The 18,018-nt window shown below is 47.9% G+C and overlaps 7 protein-coding genes across 7 annotated transcripts; 4 read left to right on the top strand and 3 right to left on the bottom strand.

Moving 5' to 3' along the window:
- Positions 1 to 322: 322 nt before the first annotated feature.
- H6S33_011393 (uncharacterized protein) lies at positions 323 to 3,771 on the top strand (the record flags this gene model as incomplete). The annotated part of the gene is made up of 7 exons (XM_044842750.1): positions 323 to 527; positions 615 to 1,043; positions 1,110 to 1,436; positions 1,492 to 2,921; positions 2,975 to 3,097; positions 3,148 to 3,339; positions 3,427 to 3,771. 7 exons carry the CDS (start codon positions 323 to 325, stop codon positions 3,769 to 3,771), a joined length of 3,051 nt encoding a protein of 1,016 aa, XP_044696161.1.
- Positions 3,772 to 4,970: 1,199 nt separating this feature from the next.
- On the bottom strand, positions 4,971 to 5,822 carry H6S33_011392 (uncharacterized protein; the record flags this gene model as incomplete). The annotated part of the gene is made up of 1 exon (XM_044842749.1): positions 4,971 to 5,822. One exon carries the CDS (start codon positions 5,820 to 5,822, stop codon positions 4,971 to 4,973), a length of 852 nt encoding a protein of 283 aa, XP_044696160.1.
- Positions 5,823 to 6,889: 1,067 nt separating this feature from the next.
- Positions 6,890 to 8,296, top strand: H6S33_011391 (uncharacterized protein; the record flags this gene model as incomplete). Its single annotated transcript, XM_044842747.1, has 3 exons — positions 6,890 to 7,210; positions 7,275 to 7,715; positions 7,781 to 8,296. The coding sequence occupies 3 exons, from the start codon at positions 6,890 to 6,892 to the stop codon at positions 8,294 to 8,296; spliced, it is 1,278 nt and encodes a 425-aa protein (XP_044696159.1).
- A 3,588-nt stretch (positions 8,297 to 11,884) lies between these two features.
- Positions 11,885 to 12,142, top strand: H6S33_011390 (uncharacterized protein; the record flags this gene model as incomplete). The annotated part of the gene is made up of 1 exon (XM_044842746.1): positions 11,885 to 12,142. The coding sequence occupies one exon, from the start codon at positions 11,885 to 11,887 to the stop codon at positions 12,140 to 12,142; it is 258 nt and encodes an 85-aa protein (XP_044696158.1).
- An 84-nt stretch (positions 12,143 to 12,226) lies between these two features.
- H6S33_011389 (uncharacterized protein) lies at positions 12,227 to 13,053 on the top strand (the record flags this gene model as incomplete). The annotated part of the gene is made up of 3 exons (XM_044842745.1): positions 12,227 to 12,472; positions 12,545 to 12,971; positions 13,040 to 13,053. The coding sequence occupies 3 exons, from the start codon at positions 12,227 to 12,229 to the stop codon at positions 13,051 to 13,053; spliced, it is 687 nt and encodes a 228-aa protein (XP_044696157.1).
- Positions 13,054 to 13,335: 282 nt separating this feature from the next.
- Positions 13,336 to 13,704, bottom strand: H6S33_011388 (uncharacterized protein; the record flags this gene model as incomplete). The annotated part of the gene is made up of 1 exon (XM_044842744.1): positions 13,336 to 13,704. One exon carries the CDS (start codon positions 13,702 to 13,704, stop codon positions 13,336 to 13,338), a length of 369 nt encoding a protein of 122 aa, XP_044696156.1.
- Positions 13,705 to 16,538: 2,834 nt separating this feature from the next.
- Positions 16,539 to 18,018, bottom strand: H6S33_011387 (uncharacterized protein; the record flags this gene model as incomplete). The annotated part of the gene is made up of 2 exons (XM_044842743.1): positions 16,539 to 17,329; positions 17,385 to 18,018. The coding sequence occupies 2 exons, from the start codon at positions 18,016 to 18,018 to the stop codon at positions 16,539 to 16,541; spliced, it is 1,425 nt and encodes a 474-aa protein (XP_044696155.1).

Below are 18,018 nucleotides of genomic sequence, written 5' to 3'. Positions count from 1 at the left end.
TATCGCCGTATCTTTGTATGTTCCTGTTATACGATTTTCACGTGGTCTAGGTCCGTAACCTTTTACGATGTGAGAGGTTGTGATGCAAGGTCGGGCATAAACCATCACTCGAATATCTTGGCGCCGAGAATTGAATGCTGAGTCGTCTACTGCATATTCTACAATTTCATGTAGCTTGTCCGGGAGCACTGAGCTGCGAACTGAATTTGGTGTGTGAGCAAACATCGTCGAAGGCAATCTTCTCACTTTACCACCACCACCACGCACACCTATCAATATTTCAGAGCAACCAGCAAGTTTGTCAACATCCTCAACTAATAAGATGGAGGAAGTCAAAATGGAAGGTTCACTCCTGGATGATGATCCCGTTTCTGATGATCCCACTCGTTTTTCATCGTTTACCCCCGCTACATCGGTTCATGAAGCAGCCGGAGCCAAGCACGGAAACTCCCTTCACGACAGATTCACTGCTCTCGCATCCCCTTCATCTGGAAGTAGAAGATTCAAGTTGGAAATCACAACCAGCAGTAAGTGCCATCATGATTTTATTTTCTGGCTTACAACACTGCCTCTGGTAAGTCACCCTATAGAAGTCGTGCTGCTAATTATCTTAGATTTTGATTTTCTTTCGACTTGTCCTATGGAGTCCACGACTAGAAACCGCGAACAAAATAATGGGTCTTTGCTTGGAAACTCCGAGAACCGCATTGGAGCGTTCAACATGGCGTCAAGGGAGCTCCAGGACAAGCCAGAATCTGAACACGAGAACAAACCCCCTTCAAGCGTCAAATCTCCTGGCTCTTATAAACTTAATCCACTTGCATCCACATTTGATGCTTCAGCCAAGAAGCAATTCACTTTTTTAAAATCCTCATCTGAGTTCACGCCCACTAAGAGTCAAATCAATCCCTTTACATCTCCATTGGAGCATACACCAACCAAGGCTCAATTCAACCCATTTGCCCCTCCATTTGATTTTACACCAACAAAAGTTCAAACTGAGACCACCTTGACGAGGACAAAAGCTGGAGCTGATACTCAAGGTAATACCCTCCCATTACTCCCTATGAACGCTCTGTGAGAATAACCCTTGACATCTTGGAATATAGCGCATCTACGCGAATACAAACCCCCTATAGATGACAATCATGCCAGTAAAATAACAAGCCATTTCGACTTGGGAAAGGAAGTTTCAATTGCTCGATCTACTGGTGAAGAGAGCAACGAAAGCACGAAATTTAAAATTGACGAGGGAGCAACGTATGAGCGCTCTGCGAGGATGGAAGAAGGCAATAACTCTCCGAACACGGAGTCCGAGGATTCAGATGAAAGCTTTGAGTTTGCACCTGAAATAGAGGAGGAAGAGGAGTTTGGAGATATTAAATTTAAGCAACTGGTTGAGGATCGTTGGAGGTTTTGTCTCGAGGAAGAAACTAGTAAGTAAAGCATTACCTCTCCGTGTATCAAACAAAAGTTTTGACTGTGTGGTAGGCACAAAAGACATGATTACAGATCCCGCGAAGGGATTTGACGACCCTGGATTTAAAACGATTCCAGATACTATTAAGTCTAGATACCCCCAAATGGCTACGTTTCTAGCTACACTTGTTATCCAAGAAACTGCAGCCAGTCTTAGTAATGATACACCTCCATTGCCAATCTGGAGCGGAAAACCCGAAGTCTGCGCTAAAATACAGGCTGTTCCCATCCAAAAAACTATTTCGCCAGAGGTTGAACACATCGAGGCGGGTTTATATCAAGGGTTACCGATAATCAACGCTATCGCTAGGACGGGGGAATCCCTCGAGCAGCCTGGAACCTGTGTAGGTGTATCACCATCTAGCAGGTGTTCTAGTGCTCTCCACTTGAATCGACAAGCGGCAGAGGATTCTCATGACCGTAACCTTGAGAAGGTCAAAGGTTCTGCGGAAGAAACAAAAACCGAGCAGGTTTTAAGGCATCGAGGTCATTTCGAGAAACCTATAGCCTTGGCTGAAGCCCCGAACGGCAAGAAAATTAACCTAGGTGTTTCAAGTAGAGATGATGAAATGATAATTTCGCAGCAGGATAGTAAAAAAAATTTGGTAGAGAACCTTACGACAAGTGATGATGGATTCTTTAGAGATTCTGAGGCTGGTTTCAATCTACGCACCCCAATCTCTCGACGTAGCTCCATGTCAAGCGAGGGGAGTATAACGTTTTCTTTGAGAGAGGATTCTATATCAGGAAAAGAATCGGAGAAGACAGGAAGGTCTTGTTTTGAGGATGCGGAAAGATCAAGACGTTCACCAGGTCCCAGTCCAAGCCCTAAACGGGGGTTTAACTTAAATTCTTCAGCGGCTAGACCAAGAAGTTTCGACCCATTCAATTTTGAACCAAGAAGAGATGAAAATGCCAATGATCCGAAGATTGTGACTGAAGACTGGCTTAGTCAACTCTCTTTTTCTTCGGAAAACGACAATATTGTTCTCCCAACGGGTCGGCCTTCAGTACTTGCTCGCATACATTCCCGTGGGAGTGTTTGTGATGATGATGAGAGTGATTCTGATGGTGTTGCACCTGGGGAATGGATCAAACCAATTGAGTTGATTAAGAAAGAACCTCCCAAGCTCAAGACGGGGGATGAAGCACTCATGAAAGATTCCCTTGGAGGATCCTTCAAAGAAACTGCATCTAGTCGCGGCTCAAGAAGACCTGGGCAATATGATGGACCTCCACGACCGCAGTCCACAACTCCGCAAATTGGTTCCCAGTTCGACAAATTATGCGAGAAAGAAAAGGAAATTGTTGCATGGCGCGAGAAAGGCATGATACCAACAACTTTGGGAGATAAGAAAACTATCACCTCGCTCACCGAAGGTAAGCAGGAACAAATGGATTTGGTACCACAACGTCAAAGTGTTCTATTCACATCGCCATATGTAAGTGCCTCATCGATCTAGTTATCTTAGAAGAGGCAGCTTACGCGAAATAGGGAAGGATCGGCGAAGATAGCCTCAAGAATAAAAGCCATAAGATGCCAGCTATCTCATTGCTGAGCGTTCACCGTGGGGGTTCTAGTCGTGGTTCTAGTCGTGGTTCTAGTCGTGGTGGTTCTGTTCGTTTCCTCTACCTCACTCGCGGTAATGATTTACTAACACCACAAAGGCTATTAAATCGCAAAAAGAGTCCGTTATTAGCGATGTTTCAGCGAGATGGCAGAGATTCACCGACAAGCCCGGTTCGATAACTCAAGAATCTCTGTGTCTCGTAGATAACCGAGCTCAGACTGTACCAATTGCTCCTGAAACAGCTCCGGAAAAAGCCCATGAAGCAAAGCAAGATCCCTTTGAAGCCAAAGTGCGTAAATTGTGTCCGATTTTCTTCAATGGACCATGTCACCAAGGTCAAAGTTGTCTAGATCTTCATCCTAACTACGATGAACAGAGTGGAACCTTCACGGACAAGCGGTTTGCCACCAAAAAATCTTTTTACCAAGAAGCGATGGCGAAAGAGAATCTCGATAGGAAGACGGCGGAGGCATTGGAGGCACTCATTAAGGACTCGAGGGATGATGCGCAGAGGAAATCGCGCAAAGTTCAGATGGGTGGGAAAGCAGGAAGGCTCAGGCCCGTCGGCCTTCAAGTTGCCAATGTTATTGTCAAAACGAATGCAAAAGGCGAGAGGGAATGGACTGTTGAACGACCAACAGTGAGGCAGTTTGAGGAGGAAGTGCCAAAGATGGAGGCCGATGAGAACTTGCCCAGGAGACAAGGAAAGCGTCGCTTTTAAAAGGCTAAATGGCACAAAAATAGTACATGGGGGCGATAAGTTAGATTCTTTGGAGTGATTCAATAGAACGATAGATATTTGTACTTACACAATCCCTTTACGCTATAGCACCGCAATCTTCTGTTCATGTCTGTGATTTTTTACTGCTTAGTGCTCCGGCAAAGAAATAAATAGCGTCAGCTTGTCAAAACAAGCTGAAATTAGAATTTTCTAAGTATGTGAAGTATAGAAATAAAGAGCATCTGTTGTATCGATCAAAATAACGAATTGGTTAAAAATGAAAATACGATGTGTAAATTCATGGTAGGTGATATTTATGAATGGATAAGTAGATTTGAATCCGTAAAGAACAAAAGAACAAGCAGTACCTCAAAGATCAAGGTGGGATCAATCTTCCTCACTGATTGGGCGGAGGTTTGAGGTAATGTGGTCTGTTGTGTAGTTTGGCATTGGCTCCGACACAGGGTTAGGGATTTTACTGCTCCCAGCGTCAACCCAAAATTCTTGGAAGAGACGAGCAATCCATAGACGACCTACAGAATGGTTCATATGTAGTTTCTTAGATCTTGATGTGCTGAGAAGTCGATAGATCAGGATCATGATACCGCTATTTCTACACATTCATACACTTTGGGTCTGGTAGCTTAGGGATCTCGTACTTTCAAACTACATTTGCGTCACTGGAGCATGAACTAGATTGTACTATGAAGTTCTGTTTATCATCCACCACTCTATGTATCCACAAAGGGCGTTTTAGAACTTTGCGCATGGATAGAGCGTGGTTCATGGATTATCACTCGGCGAACTAGTGCATATTGGCTGACGTAAAGATACAAGTATAAAGAGAAAGAACATGTGCTCTCCGCCTCCGAACTCCCGAGCTCCCTGTATTTTTAAGTGAGCGAATACTAATGATTGTTTGTTTTGGTTTTCGTGCTCTAAAAGGGGAGAGCTCTATCGTTAAAGCTGGTGGGCGAGTAACATGTAATGCTGGAGAGTAACTAGTACTCCCAGCCATTATTCTCAATGCAAGTTCTTTATCAGAGAAAGGGTCAGTAACACAGCCCAAAAACAAACTAACAATAGGAAAAATACATACGAACAAGGATATAACCAGCCCCACAGACAAGCTTTACCACCTTACAAGCACCTTCAAACAAAGTGCCTCTAGCAGCAGTACCTATATGGCCACACCATATTCAGGTCTCCCCGGACCCCCCTTCATCCCAATAATACTCCTCCAGCGGCCTCCACCCAGCACCACCCAACGTCCCCTGCCCGACCAACCACGGGATCTTGGCCCGCAACTGCTGCACCTGCATCTCGCGCGTGCTCCTCGGCCGATACAGACCCTCCACTACTGAGCGTGGGAGCGCTACACCACCGACTGAGGATGAAGGCAGTGCTTCGGCCTTGTCAACCTCTTTTGTGTTCTCGTCGAGGGCTTGGGGTTCGTCCTTGGCCGCAGCAGTCGTGGTTGTAGTACTGGCAGTGGGTAGAGCAGATACCCCCTCTTCCTCCTCCTCCTGCTCCTCCTGCTCCTCCTCCTCCTCCTCCTCCGGGGGTGTAGGAAGCTCACATGCAGCGTCCCAGCGCCTATCCCATGCGGCAAGCACGGAGGTCATACGCTCCACACGGACGCTCACGACCACGCTCTTCTCGAGCGGCTTTGAGCGGGGCTGTACTTGTACCTGCACTTGCGCTACTGGTCGTGGGGCCTCGATTCTGGGCGGGGGCCTGGTGGTGCTGCTAAAACTGGAGCTGGATAAGGACCCGATGCTGGGGAGTCTGGCGTCGCTGCTGCTGCGGGAGAGACGGCCGTCGTCTTCGGGGGTAGGCTGCGAGGGTTGGGGGCGCTCATTGAGACGTGGGGATTGAGGGTGCTGGTCGGGGCGTGGAGTGTGGGTAGGCACCCAGAGAGTGCCGCGGGCATCGGGGCGCGTGAACGTGTTGGTGGGGACGACAACGGGGGGCAGGCGAGGAGTGTGGGGACTTCCTCTGGGCCTGCGGTTGCGGGGGTTGCGGGTGCGGGTTCGCTGGGGGTGGAACATTTTGGGGGCTATGGGTTTTATATGTGCTGGCTTGATAGGCGTGTGCGTGTGAGGGGGAGGTGCAGCCAGGCGCGGGTGGATGGGATATAGGTAGCTATAGTCTCGTGCCCATCCCCTGCTTGGCAGCAAGCTGTAAGGATGGACGCAGGGGGGGTTGCGGGACGAGCCGAGATGGGATGTAATGTTTTGCTCTGTGTGTTGGTTGGTTGGTCGGTCGGATGCGGGTCGGTCATAGAATGTGGTTCGTGTCACGCCGAGTGAGAGGCTGTGATCGCACGTCCGGTTGGGCCAGAGACGTCACGGGGCCTGCGCGAAGCTTAGTCCTGGCCTGTACGTTGCTCTGCTACGTTGTTTCTTCTGGGACCACGGCCTGATATTGCGATTGCTGCAGCAAATCACGAATACGCCCATGCCCTCTCTGCGTGGGCGGGGAAACAGGTGGGAATTGAAGCTGTTAACGTTGCTATATCCATCACGTGACAGACTCTCCTCCCCCAACTGCTCCCCTGCCAAGGCCGCAGACTCACCGCGAACCCTGCATGCGCTCTCGATAACGTCCTCTGTTAAGATCGCGAAAGTCGTTGCAGTAGCACAAGTGACAATGACAAAGCCACGCACAGGATGCGTCCGTTCCGCGGGAAGGGGATGGGATGTCGTTACTCATGCTATCTGGTATCTGTAGTAAAGTAGTAACTAGTAAGTAAGATCTTGCATGCTTACCGCCGATCACAGTGCTGATATCCCTTTTGGAGATGAGAGTGGGGGCAGGCCCTGGTTTTTGCATGTTACAGATGCAGAGAACTAAACTCTGTCTGGAGAGATGAGTATGATGTGGGTAGAGCCATGGGTGTGATGCAGAACAAAGCGGGCCACACACACACGTTTCACGAAACTAGTAGCTCCCTGCCAGTGGGTTGGACCGCGAGCCCTATATAAGCCATAACCCCTCACTCGACCCTTCGGAGGGGGTTGGAGTAGCCCAGTCCCCAATTACAATTCAGTAGTAGACATATACTACCTCTTCTCTTCCTCCAAGTACATCCAGCTTCAACTTTAAAGTCACCACCATGGAAGCCAAAACCGAGCCCTATCTCACCTCCCACCCCGACGCCAACGGCTTCTTCGGTCCCTACGGCGGCAGTTTCATCCCCCCGCCTCTCCAGGCACAAATGGACGAGATCAAGGCCCGCTACCTCGAGCTCCGCCAGGACCCGCAATTCATCGCCGAGCTCGACGAGATCCGCAGAAACTACCAGGGCCGCCCCACGCCGCTGCAGTACGCAAAACGCCTCAGCGAGAGCATTGGCGGCGGCGGGGGGACGGGCGTGGAGATATACCTCAAGCGTGAGGACCTGAATCATACGGGGGCGCATAAGTTGAACCATTGCGTAAGTATTTCTTGACGGGCTTGATATACGGCCTGGAAGCTGATTGGGATATTGTTTTTTGTAGATGGCCGAAGTACTCCTCGCCAAGCACCTTAACAAGCGCAAAGTCATCGCCGAGACGGGCGCCGGCCAACACGGCGTCGCGCTCGCCACCGCGGCCGCCTATTTCGGCCTCGAGTGCGAGATCCACATGGGCGCCGTAGACATGGCTAAGGAGCATCCTAATGTGACTCGGATGAATATACTTGGTGCGAGGGTCGTGCCTGTGACGGAGGGGCTGCAGACACTCAAGGAGGCGGTGGACAGCGCATTTGGCGCATACATGGCGGATCCGGTGACGGCCATGTACTGCATTGGCAGCGTGGTGGGCCCGCATCCGTTCCCGATGATGGTGAGGAACTTTCAGCAGGTGGTGGGCGAGGAGGCGAGGGAGCAGTTTTTGGAGAGGACGGGGACGCTGCCAGATCATGTTGTTGCGTGCTGTGGTGGGGGGTCGAATGCGATGGTGCGTAGCTATATATATGAAGACTCTATTCATGTGGGAGGGGGCTAATTGGTGTGCGGGTGTAGGGCATCTTCTCCGTCTTCATCGACTCCCCCACCGTCAAGCTCCATGCTGTCGAGCCTCTCGGCCGCGGCTCCGCCCTCGGCGACCATGCCGCCAGCCTCGCCTCCGGCTCCGAAGGAGTCATGCACGGCTTCAACTCCATCATGCTACAAACACCCCCCACCACCGCCGACTCCTCCGAGGGGCCCATCCCTGCACCTGTGCACTCAATTGCAAGTGGGCTCGACTACCCCTCCGTCGGCCCCGAGCAGGCGTACCTGCGCTCTATCGGGCGGACTGAGGCCGGCTGTGGCGCGACGGACGAGGAGGCTGTGCAGGCGTTTTTTGCGCTTAGTCGCACGGAGGGCATCATCCCGGCGTTGGAGAGCGCGCATGCGGTGGCATGGGCGGTGAAGGTGGCGAGGGGTGCGGTGGAAAGGGGGGAGAAGACGAGGGTGTTGGTAAATGTGAGCGGGAGGGGGGATAAGGATGTGGAGTATGTGGTGGGGCAGTATCCGCAGTTGGTGACGGTTGTGTGAGGAGGTGTGAGGGGGGGGGGGGGGGGGTTTGTGGGAGGGGTAGTTAGTTAGGGGGAGGATTGGATAGATAAAATAGTATTGCTTTTATTATGAGGGAATTTTCTTTATTGATCGGTTTTTCAGAAGAGTCTTAAGAATTCAGTATCGTATAGACAAACCGCAAAACGGTGTTTTGAGAAAGTAGGATAGGTCAATGATTGATCATGCAACATACTGTGCCAGCAACGTTGCAACCAACCCCACTCTTTGGGGCTCGTAACCGACTTTTCAACCAACTGACTTTTCAGAATGGGTGAGTGATTTGCCTATTTAAATAGATGTCGTTTGGCAAGTGAGGTTGTTTTGTTCATCGGTAAAAGTCTCATATACCACGAGATGGACTCGGGTGTGATCTCGCTATGGGCTTGGTAAAGGGTTTGGGTGTAGATTACCTGAATACCACAGCCGCGGATTCAAAACTCTTCTTCTTGACATGCAAGTGTCAAACAGGAAATACTAATTGTGGTCTAAGGTCATTTAATCCTTTCATCTTTTGTGTATGTACTTTCGTCTCAATTACCTGAAGGATTTGATTTGGACTGGCGCCCTAGCTTCGGGGGGCATTTTCGATTTATTTTCCCCCAAAAAAGTTGAAGCATGGAAAAAGAAAAAAAAAAGTAATTCAATGCCTGTTGTGCATGTGGTTTACTGTATCTATAGCTATATGTATCTACAGAAAAAAAAACTATATACAAAAATTAAAAGAACCCTAACCCGCCGTGAGTCCCTCCAACCGTAGCTTCGCCGGTCTCCGTGCACGTGGTTAAAAAGTTGAAATAGGGAAACCGGTTATGGAGCCATGCTCCCAATGCACAAAATCCCTGAAATTGGGAGAGTCAGGGGACTCAGTTGAGAGGGGTGTGCTGCTTCTCAGCAGCACTATAGAGTTTAACTAAGGGGGGGGGGGGGGGGGTATTTATTGAAATAAGTTCTGGAATATACTAAGACGAGTTTATTTTGTCCGCTCCTCAGGATAAACCAGTACAGCGGAAGCTTGCTATACGGGTACCGTGAGAGATTGCCCTTCTAGAGAGAGGGCCAGTACTGAAAACCAAAGAAAAGGGACCGAAATTAAGTGCTACACTTATATATAGCAAGCTTTTGTCAAGAGGAGGGTTGAAAAATAGAAACACTCGAGATTTTGCGCAGTTGACTGTAGTTGGTGCTGGTTGTTGGAGGTGACTTAACAGAAAAGGCAGGCTGGGATGACCTTTTATCTCAGTCGATCTTTTGGCCTTCGAACTCCTAACTTGAAGAAATGCATGTAGCCAGGCTGGCCAAACGGCCTGAACCGTTTAATATTCACGAGGGACCCTAGATCTCGAGAACAAGTCAGAGGATACAGTCAATATTGGTACGTTGTCACGTCGTTGAGGCATATATATATACGTAATCCTTAAGCGGATCATAAATAACTGATGCGAGGCTTAACCGGCCTCGTCAACATCGATATCAATACAATATCGCCTTTTTTTGAGCTTTCTTACATTCCATTTAGGGCTTCAGAATTACATGTGGGCAACGCCGCTTAGCCCCAGCAACAATTAGCCAGTGTAGCTCTGAAATGCTACTCATTGGATCGCGGATTCCGGATTCCGGATTTAGGTTTCAGAGTGGAGTTGTAATCGCAGTGATGCATGGTGAGCCTAAAACGGCAGTGATTCTCTTGTTGGTAAGTCACTTATTCTTTTACAATGCCCCCTTTTGGAAGCATTGCAATTCGGTGCTTTATAATCATCTCCTTCCTATCCTTACGATATCCACAGAATCTGGATTTTGGCGTTTCTCACGAACAATCTTTCGAGGATAGGCAGCTGGCTGAGAGCTATTATACCATGACTCGGTCAAAAGGATTAGTGAACCCACGGTACTGGTAGTCAGACCGGAGATTTAAATGCTGCATGCACACTTCAAGTCGATCAGAGAGCCAAACAGGATTCGTACTGAAGTCCACTATGTTCTATGAGATTCTTCCGGCCATGTGCTTTTCCTGATCGCTGCATGCATAGACAGCCAGGGGAGGTATATTAAACCAAAAGTCATGTGCGATTTACCCCGCGTTGCAGAACATGCGGAACGAAATGAATAATACAGACCCGCCCAGGCCAGCACGAGTGATAATCCATGACCGATAGACTACTGCTTGGCTTGCTGCTGGCGGACCGATAAAAGGGGTATATTGCGGTCGTTTTAAGCTTATGCTTCCGTTCGTCCTTTTAGCCGTCGCTGTGATATGGTTCTAGCTTCTGCTACTTTGGGCACTTGGTCACTGACCTTTCTGTACGTGCCACTACGTTGGCCGCCCTGTTTGGGGGACTATAAAACGTGGCTATTTTGCAAGGACGCATACATGTACCTATGCTGTAGCAATTACAAGCTTCTCCCCAGCAGTTGTTTCATCGCTAGCTTGAACCAAGATAAGCGAAGAGTTCTCTCCTGATATCTGCCACTCCTAGCCACTCTATCGGAGAATATGCCCATGCACCGCAAACAAAGCCAGAGAAACAAACATACGAGAACCATATACTCCTATCTAGGATTCTCTCTACTTTGCCGCCCTCAAATCATAGTAAAGCGGTGTCAGATTGAGAGTCCGGGCGGGGTCCGCAGGTGGGGGAGGGGGACGTTATTAGCTGAAGCGCCTATTAGATAGACCAGCTCACCTCATAACATATTGACAGGTGCACTGGATCCTAGGTTCCTGCGGCTTGGGATTCTTTATCTCATACCAACGAAAAATCCTTACCGCCGTCAATCAATTTGCTTTTATGACCCGGGTCTTGGTATTCAAACCACGAGGGGTCCGCCTGCACGGTTTATTGCGCCTTCAGGTGATATACCTCCACGATAAAAAGCGAAATAAAGTATTGAAGATATATACCCTATGCGCCGCTAGCTACAACAAAGTCGTCGCGCATATCATTCCAACTAATCCAGAAGGAACCAGCTAGTAGCTAACTACATGTGCCCGTTACACTGGACTAAAAACTCGGCTGGATCTTCCTCTCTCCAAGTCCGCTCCCGGATCCCCCTTTATATATAATCTGACATCCCCAGGTCCGTTGAAATATATATATTGCGGATCTCAGGCCCGGCGGACTGGGGTGTCCCCACAATCCATTCCGTTTCCAAGCGAATTTGATTGCGGTTCGTGGCTGGATGGGGAAAAATAGACTATTTAGCCGCCTGTGATCAACGGGGCAGAGATGGAAATCCTCCGAAACTAGGTATCAACGTCCTGTTAATGCACGGAACGGGGTTCCTGAAGATGCGAAAATCCAACGACCGAGCAGCAATATCAAAGTCTTGGTCGTACTGTGTACTACACAAAGGCAAAAATTAAAGAGGTCACGAGTGGATACTGCAAAGCTCTGCTAGCGAGGGCCAGTAGAGAGGGGGGAGGAGGAGGGGAAAAAAGCTGTGGTCAATATCTAAAACTTTACAATTTAAATGGAGTCGATCTCCTCTCCTTCTGGGACATAATTCTCCATCAATCCCTAGCTACATTCATTCCCTCAGAATCGACTACCCAGCGGTTCATCCAAAAAAATGAGGTCTTTCATCTCCGCCGTCCTTTTCGCCGGTGCTGCTTCGGCGCACACAATCTTCCAGCAGATCGGTATCAATGGAGTGATGCAGACACGATATGACTTTATGCGTCTGCCCACCTACGACGGCCCCATCACCGATGTCACAGCCACTGAGATGGCCTGCAACGGCGGTCCAAACCCTCTTGTCAAGATCTCGCCGAACGTTGCTACTGTTGCTGCCGGGTCTACTATCACCCTCCAATGGTACGTATTATAGCGCTATAGCTATTACTCAAACCCATAAAACCCCCCATATATAAATAATATCTATATAATAGTATTATAATATATTAACACATACATGACAGGGGCCACACTCTCGACATCGACCTCAGCCACTGGCCTCGTCATCGATGCCTCCCACAACGGACCCATCCTCGTATACATGGCCAAGGTCGACTCTGCCACCGGTGCCATCCCCAACTCTGGCTGGTTCAAGATCTACGAAGACGGCTACAGCAACGGCCAATGGGCCGTCGCCAAGCTCATCGCAAACCAGGGCAAAGTCACCGTTACAATCCCCTCCTGCATCGCCCCCGGCGACTACGTAAGCTGCCCGTTGTCCCCTTACAAGAAAAAAAACATGCATAAAGAATCATTGAACTAACAAACCACGCAGTTCTTCCGTGGTGAACTGATCGCCCTGCACGCGGCGTCCAGCTACCCCGGTGCCCAGTTGTACATGGAGTGTGCACAGCTCCGCGTCACTGGCGGCGGTTCCACGTCGCCGACTACCTACAGCATCCCCGGTATCTATTCTGGCACCGACCCCGGGATCAAATTCAACTTGTACACCACCCCAGTGTCATACACTATCCCTGGACCGGCCGTTTTCTCGTGCAGTGGTGGAAACACCACTCCTGCTTCTTCAGCTGCGGCGGTGGTCTCCACCACTAAGACTACCACTACTGCTGCTGCGGCTACGACGACTGCTGCGAGCTCTGGGACTGCAGTTGCGCAGTGGGGTCAGTGCGGAGGGTCGACGTATACGGGATCGACGACTTGTGTGTCGGGAACGACTTGTGTCAAGTTGAATGACTACTACTGTAAGTTCACATATCTTCTGGAATCTGTGCAGTTTGAACATACGCTAATCGGAGGTTTCTTATTGCAGCTCAATGCCAGTAAACGTGTCACGAGTGGTGTGTGGAAGGATTTTGGATGTAAAAAGATGGACATTGATGGATGGAGAAGTAGTAATAATATCAAAATAGCATTAGGAGGGAATAAAAATTGCATTTCCTGGCTTGCCCAATAGTTTCCTCCACCTGTAGACTAAATAAAGAATAGCCTATAAATCCTTCAACTAAAGCTCAACAAATCACGAATCAATGAGAAAAAGAAGAAAAATCAATAACCTGCGGCTACCTTCCTGTAGCTCCTGCAGTCGCATTCGCAGAACTAGCAACATTAACGTTCCCTTTTCGCAGTCTTCTCCTTGTAGTTCCCATTAAGATCCAACACCCCCGTCAGGCTAGTTCTAAACCCCACAACCAGCTTCCGCAGATCCTCAGCATGTCCGTACCATATTGTCAACGTTTCATTTAGAGTTTTAATCTCGGTCTTGAGACTACGGCTCTCGCTCTTGAGTTTACTGACGTCGGCCTTGAGGCTGTCATTCAGGCTCTTGAGGATACTGTTCTCGACCCTCAGAGCGTGCTCGTTGTTGGGAAGAGGAGGAGGGGGGGGAGGGATGCTGTAGGAGAGGCCGAAGGTGACACCTGAATGATGCATTTGATATTTATATGCGTCCGAGGATGGGGATGAGTTTCTGTCCATTTCTTTTTCTTGCGATTGTATCTTCGATGGTTATCCTGATGGTGAAGGTGATGATCTGGAGTTCTGGTGGTTAGTAGTGGTGAGCTTTATAAACATTTCTTAGGTACTTCAGCTTCTTGTGTACCGTTAGATCATTGATTATTGTGACCAGCTTGGTGACGGATCATCTTGTGCTGTGCAATGTAACTGGAAACGATTGCCGTTTATCAAACATCAGTGATCTTCATCGTGACCACGGAATGCAGGTCGCTTAATTTCGCTTAGATACTGATTGTGCCTGACATCGTGTGAGTGCAGAAACGCAGAGTTGCGCCTGATGTTTGTGTTTGTGCGTGTTTGATGTGCGGTGCCTAAAAAGACGGATATGTGCAGAAGCAGCGGTGATGTCATTCAGGGGTTGCTTTTTTGATTGATTGGCGGTGTACCTATATATGGAGTTCCGTTTTGCGGGTTTTGTGAGAAAGAGCTGTTTAGTTTCAGGCCTGTGATATGTGGCTCTCTGACATACATACAGAGGAGGCTGCCGGTGTTCGATGTTTGAAGTGATTATGTCAGTACTCGTGCTTAACTCTCAGGTGCTCCTGTGATCATTGAAGGTTTGGAATCTTCTTGCGAAGGCTTGGTGATAAGCCGGGCATGAAGACGGGATGGATCTTGAAGTGCTGGCTATTTAGATTATATGGGCTCGGTGGATAACAACTAGACATGTTTGCTCCGTTGAGAAGTCAATAGAGTTCTTGCTTGATAGGGAAGATTGTTAAAATATAGGACCGTGTGAATTGGATGTAGTGAAGATACCTACATGTACTTAGCAAGCCATAATTAGTATTGATTCATGAATTCATTGGGGATGGGGATAAACGTGGTTTCCAATTCAGTCATATGGCTCAGAGAGACATGTAAGGAATGAAGGAGAAAGGCCGATGAGACGGAGACCAGATGATTATGGGCTCTTGCAACCTGTAACATCAAGCGGGATACGTTAAAATTACATGTAACCACACAAACTGAAGTCACCCGCTGGTGTTCAAGCTTACGTGTTGGTTTTAGGAGGCCAAGAATAATCAAAAGCTTGATGAACACACGTACCTACATGTAGTCTCATTCCAAGATACATGTATTTGCTGCGGCTTCGGCAAGCAATACAACTTAGGCACAAGATTACACGTACATCTTAGAGACACATGTACATGCGATAGCACGCGCACTGATGAAGCTGAAGTATCGTACATTCCTGTTTCTACAGATACTTATAGATTCGTATTTTGCTGGTATGGTGTACATATACTGCTTTAAAAGTAAAATTAATGCTTCCAGCCCTCCACAAACAAATCAATCCAATAAATTTCAACCTTCGAGATCCCGTCGTACACATTTTGATGATACAGTAGGTATATCTAACCACGCGAAAAACACCTGAACGTGACAAAAGTAAGAGTAGAACAAACCTAGATATCCAATAATTCAGATATCCATATAGGTTGTTTCGTGTCATCCCAAAGCCTACGCCAAGAACAATCACAGCATATCACTCGGTATATATATGTTCTGTCCCGCCGGCGAAGTTTTCAATTTCGCGAAGAGGGTGCCCCGGTTAGGGTGCTTCGCCAGCGGGTTGTCCTGCTCAGGGAGCCCATACAATACTTCAATCGGTCAACCTGCCCACGAAGTTGTCCTATTCAAGAAGCTGTCCTGTTGGGTTGGTCATTAAAGACAGTGCACTGATATGCTACAACTTCAGTACATATAGTTACATACCTATCACTCTCATTATTTCACATCTCTGCCCAATCACGGCAATTCTTAAGATTATAAGTTCTAATCCTTTAATTCTTAGATCTCTGATTTCCTTACTATCTACCAGGGTTAGGTATATGTCAATTGTAGGACGTTTTCTGTACATAATACTAGATAGAAATATTTGTCCGCATGGAATTATCCCGGATGTTACCACCAAACTAGGTAGAAATATTGCACGAAGTCTGCCCTCTTCGCAAATGGTGTCCCTCTCACGAAGTCTGTCATCCCGTAATTTAAAAGCCATAGATTTTGTGATTGCAGCAGCGCTACTCAATGAGTGGGGCTAGTTGCTATTTAAACCGTAAACTCGACACCACCTTGTCAATTACGTTCAGTCAAGCTTTGCAATTGTCACGGTCAATAAAAGACTTTTCTCCAGACACGAGACCACAAAATTTCTTAAGCCTCCATCGTTACATGTAGTTTTATACGAAGACGGAATATCATCTTCCTAGGTCTATCGGCTTATTATTATGGGGCCAGTCGTGCTGCGCACGCAGGCACAATTTTCTGCTCATGAAGCGCCCTGATAATTCGGCACTTAATTCATTTATCGCCATTTCTGTCTGGCCCGTCGCTTGGATGTTGCCATCGTTTAAGTTTTAAGACCTTAAATAGTCTCCATGAATAGTTTAAAAGTCTTTACGATATTCACCGGCCATAAGAGAAGCCTAGGGACAATTCTGCTTATTCAAGATTTAACATTGGTATGACGTAATTTGATGTTGCCAAGGCCGTCAATGAGTTCTAGCTAAGCGAGATTATCCTTGCCATGTTTTTTGTCACTCCTTCTTCTCCCATTCACTCCATTACAAAGACTTCTTCAGAGGCTACAAGTACGGACAGACATTCATTCTTCTCGCCATGGTATCTAACAATATTTACAACCAGTCAGAAGACTCCCCAAATCAAAATTTCGCACCAGACTTACGATCGCGAGGCAAAGGACATTTTCATTAACTTCAAATTGGGATGGGGCGATCCCAAAACAGCAATCGATGGACAATGTTGAATATCGCGTCCGGGCCAACCACTCAGCAGAGATAATAAGGTATATTCGACTGATATTGGGCCCACTGATCTTCGGCAAGCTTTTGGAGACGTTTCGTCGCGAGTTCTTCAAACTCCAGCTCCTCTTCCATAGGGTCTGCCGCCAGTTTGCTGTCTTCTTCGGCAAGTTTCCAGTTTTTATCACAGACCAAAGCCCTGCTCCGTTGGTCCTGACTTCTTATGACAAAAGCGGCGCATCTTCTCTCCCTTCTCATGGGATGATTCGGTGGGTGGTAGAGGGAACTAGAAATCACCAGGGGCCAATTCCTGGTACCATCTGCATTTAAAGCCCCGGGGCTCTTCTTGAAAATTATGTTGTCGGTCTGGCGACTAGTGGTTAAACTTTCCGAACACCAGACTATTGAGATTGACATCTCAGGGTGGTTTGACGCGGTGGTTGCCGCATGAAGAATCAATTGGTCCATATTGGCGTCACATAACCCACGACGTTCACCCATCTCGATGATTATCTTTTCGAGAGCTTTTCCCTTTGTTTTGAAAAGTTCTGAGCACACGTGTGCTCCTGGTCCACGTATGTGGAGGTATTTCAAGGTGTTCAGAAAGGGGGCCTCAATTCCCTCCATGGTTCCACCACCTGGATCATTTCTAGTCAAAAGAACACATAGATGTGCGTCACTCGGCGTAACCAAGATGTGTTTGGCTGAAAGGAATGGATCCTTCGACTGCAATGCTGATATTGAAAGGGTCAAATGAGTCAACTTTCCAAGAGGGCTCCCGCCCCCAACTGGCATTGGCATCATCCAAAACAGGTTTCCTGTCAAATTTATTAATCATTTTTCTTAGCTGGTGAATGCATTGAATTTACTTACTCAGAGCGTCGCCTGATATAATGAGTTTCCTCAATTGAGGATCCTCTCCCAGCGCCCCCAGAATTGCCTTCATAAGGCGGGTAGGTGGTTCAGCCCCGAAATAGAAATCTTGTGCTATTGTCCCTCTTTGTGGTCGAGGTCCAATAATCAAGGTCTGAACTAGATTTAAAAAAGGGAATTCGGGGTCGATTTCCTGGCGCTCCATTGGGATTGGTTCGCGCATCCTCACATGTGGCGCGGTAGGAACCATGACTGAGGATTCCAGGGAATCCAACATGTTCCGTCTCTTGTATTGGACCTCTAATCCTTTAAACCCGAGGATGTATGCGGATGGACCAAGCATATACCCCAGAGTAATGCGACAAAAAAGCTTTGAAACTCTAAGGAGTGGAATGATCAGCTTTTCTTCTTGCCTCAAGGTATCATTGATCAAGCTGGAGTCTTTATGGTAACCGCATTCCTCTGTTCCTTGCGGAATAGTTCCAGAACTCTTCATGGAGGCCAGGTTCGGACAGTTGCTTTTCACGAACTCGGAGAAGATACAGTATAGTAAGTCGATGGGGAGGTGCATTAGTTTGAAAGCTTCGACCTGACCCGTTGTTGGGCAAGTTGAATCTGCTGACTGCTGGTGCAT

This window comes from Morchella sextelata (genome assembly GCF_020137385.1).
Source record: "Morchella sextelata strain SCLS chromosome Unknown scls_6, whole genome shotgun sequence".
Classification (NCBI taxonomy): Eukaryota; Fungi; Ascomycota; class Pezizomycetes; order Pezizales; family Morchellaceae; genus Morchella; species Morchella sextelata.
This window is presented reverse-complemented; position numbering and strand designations above follow the sequence as displayed.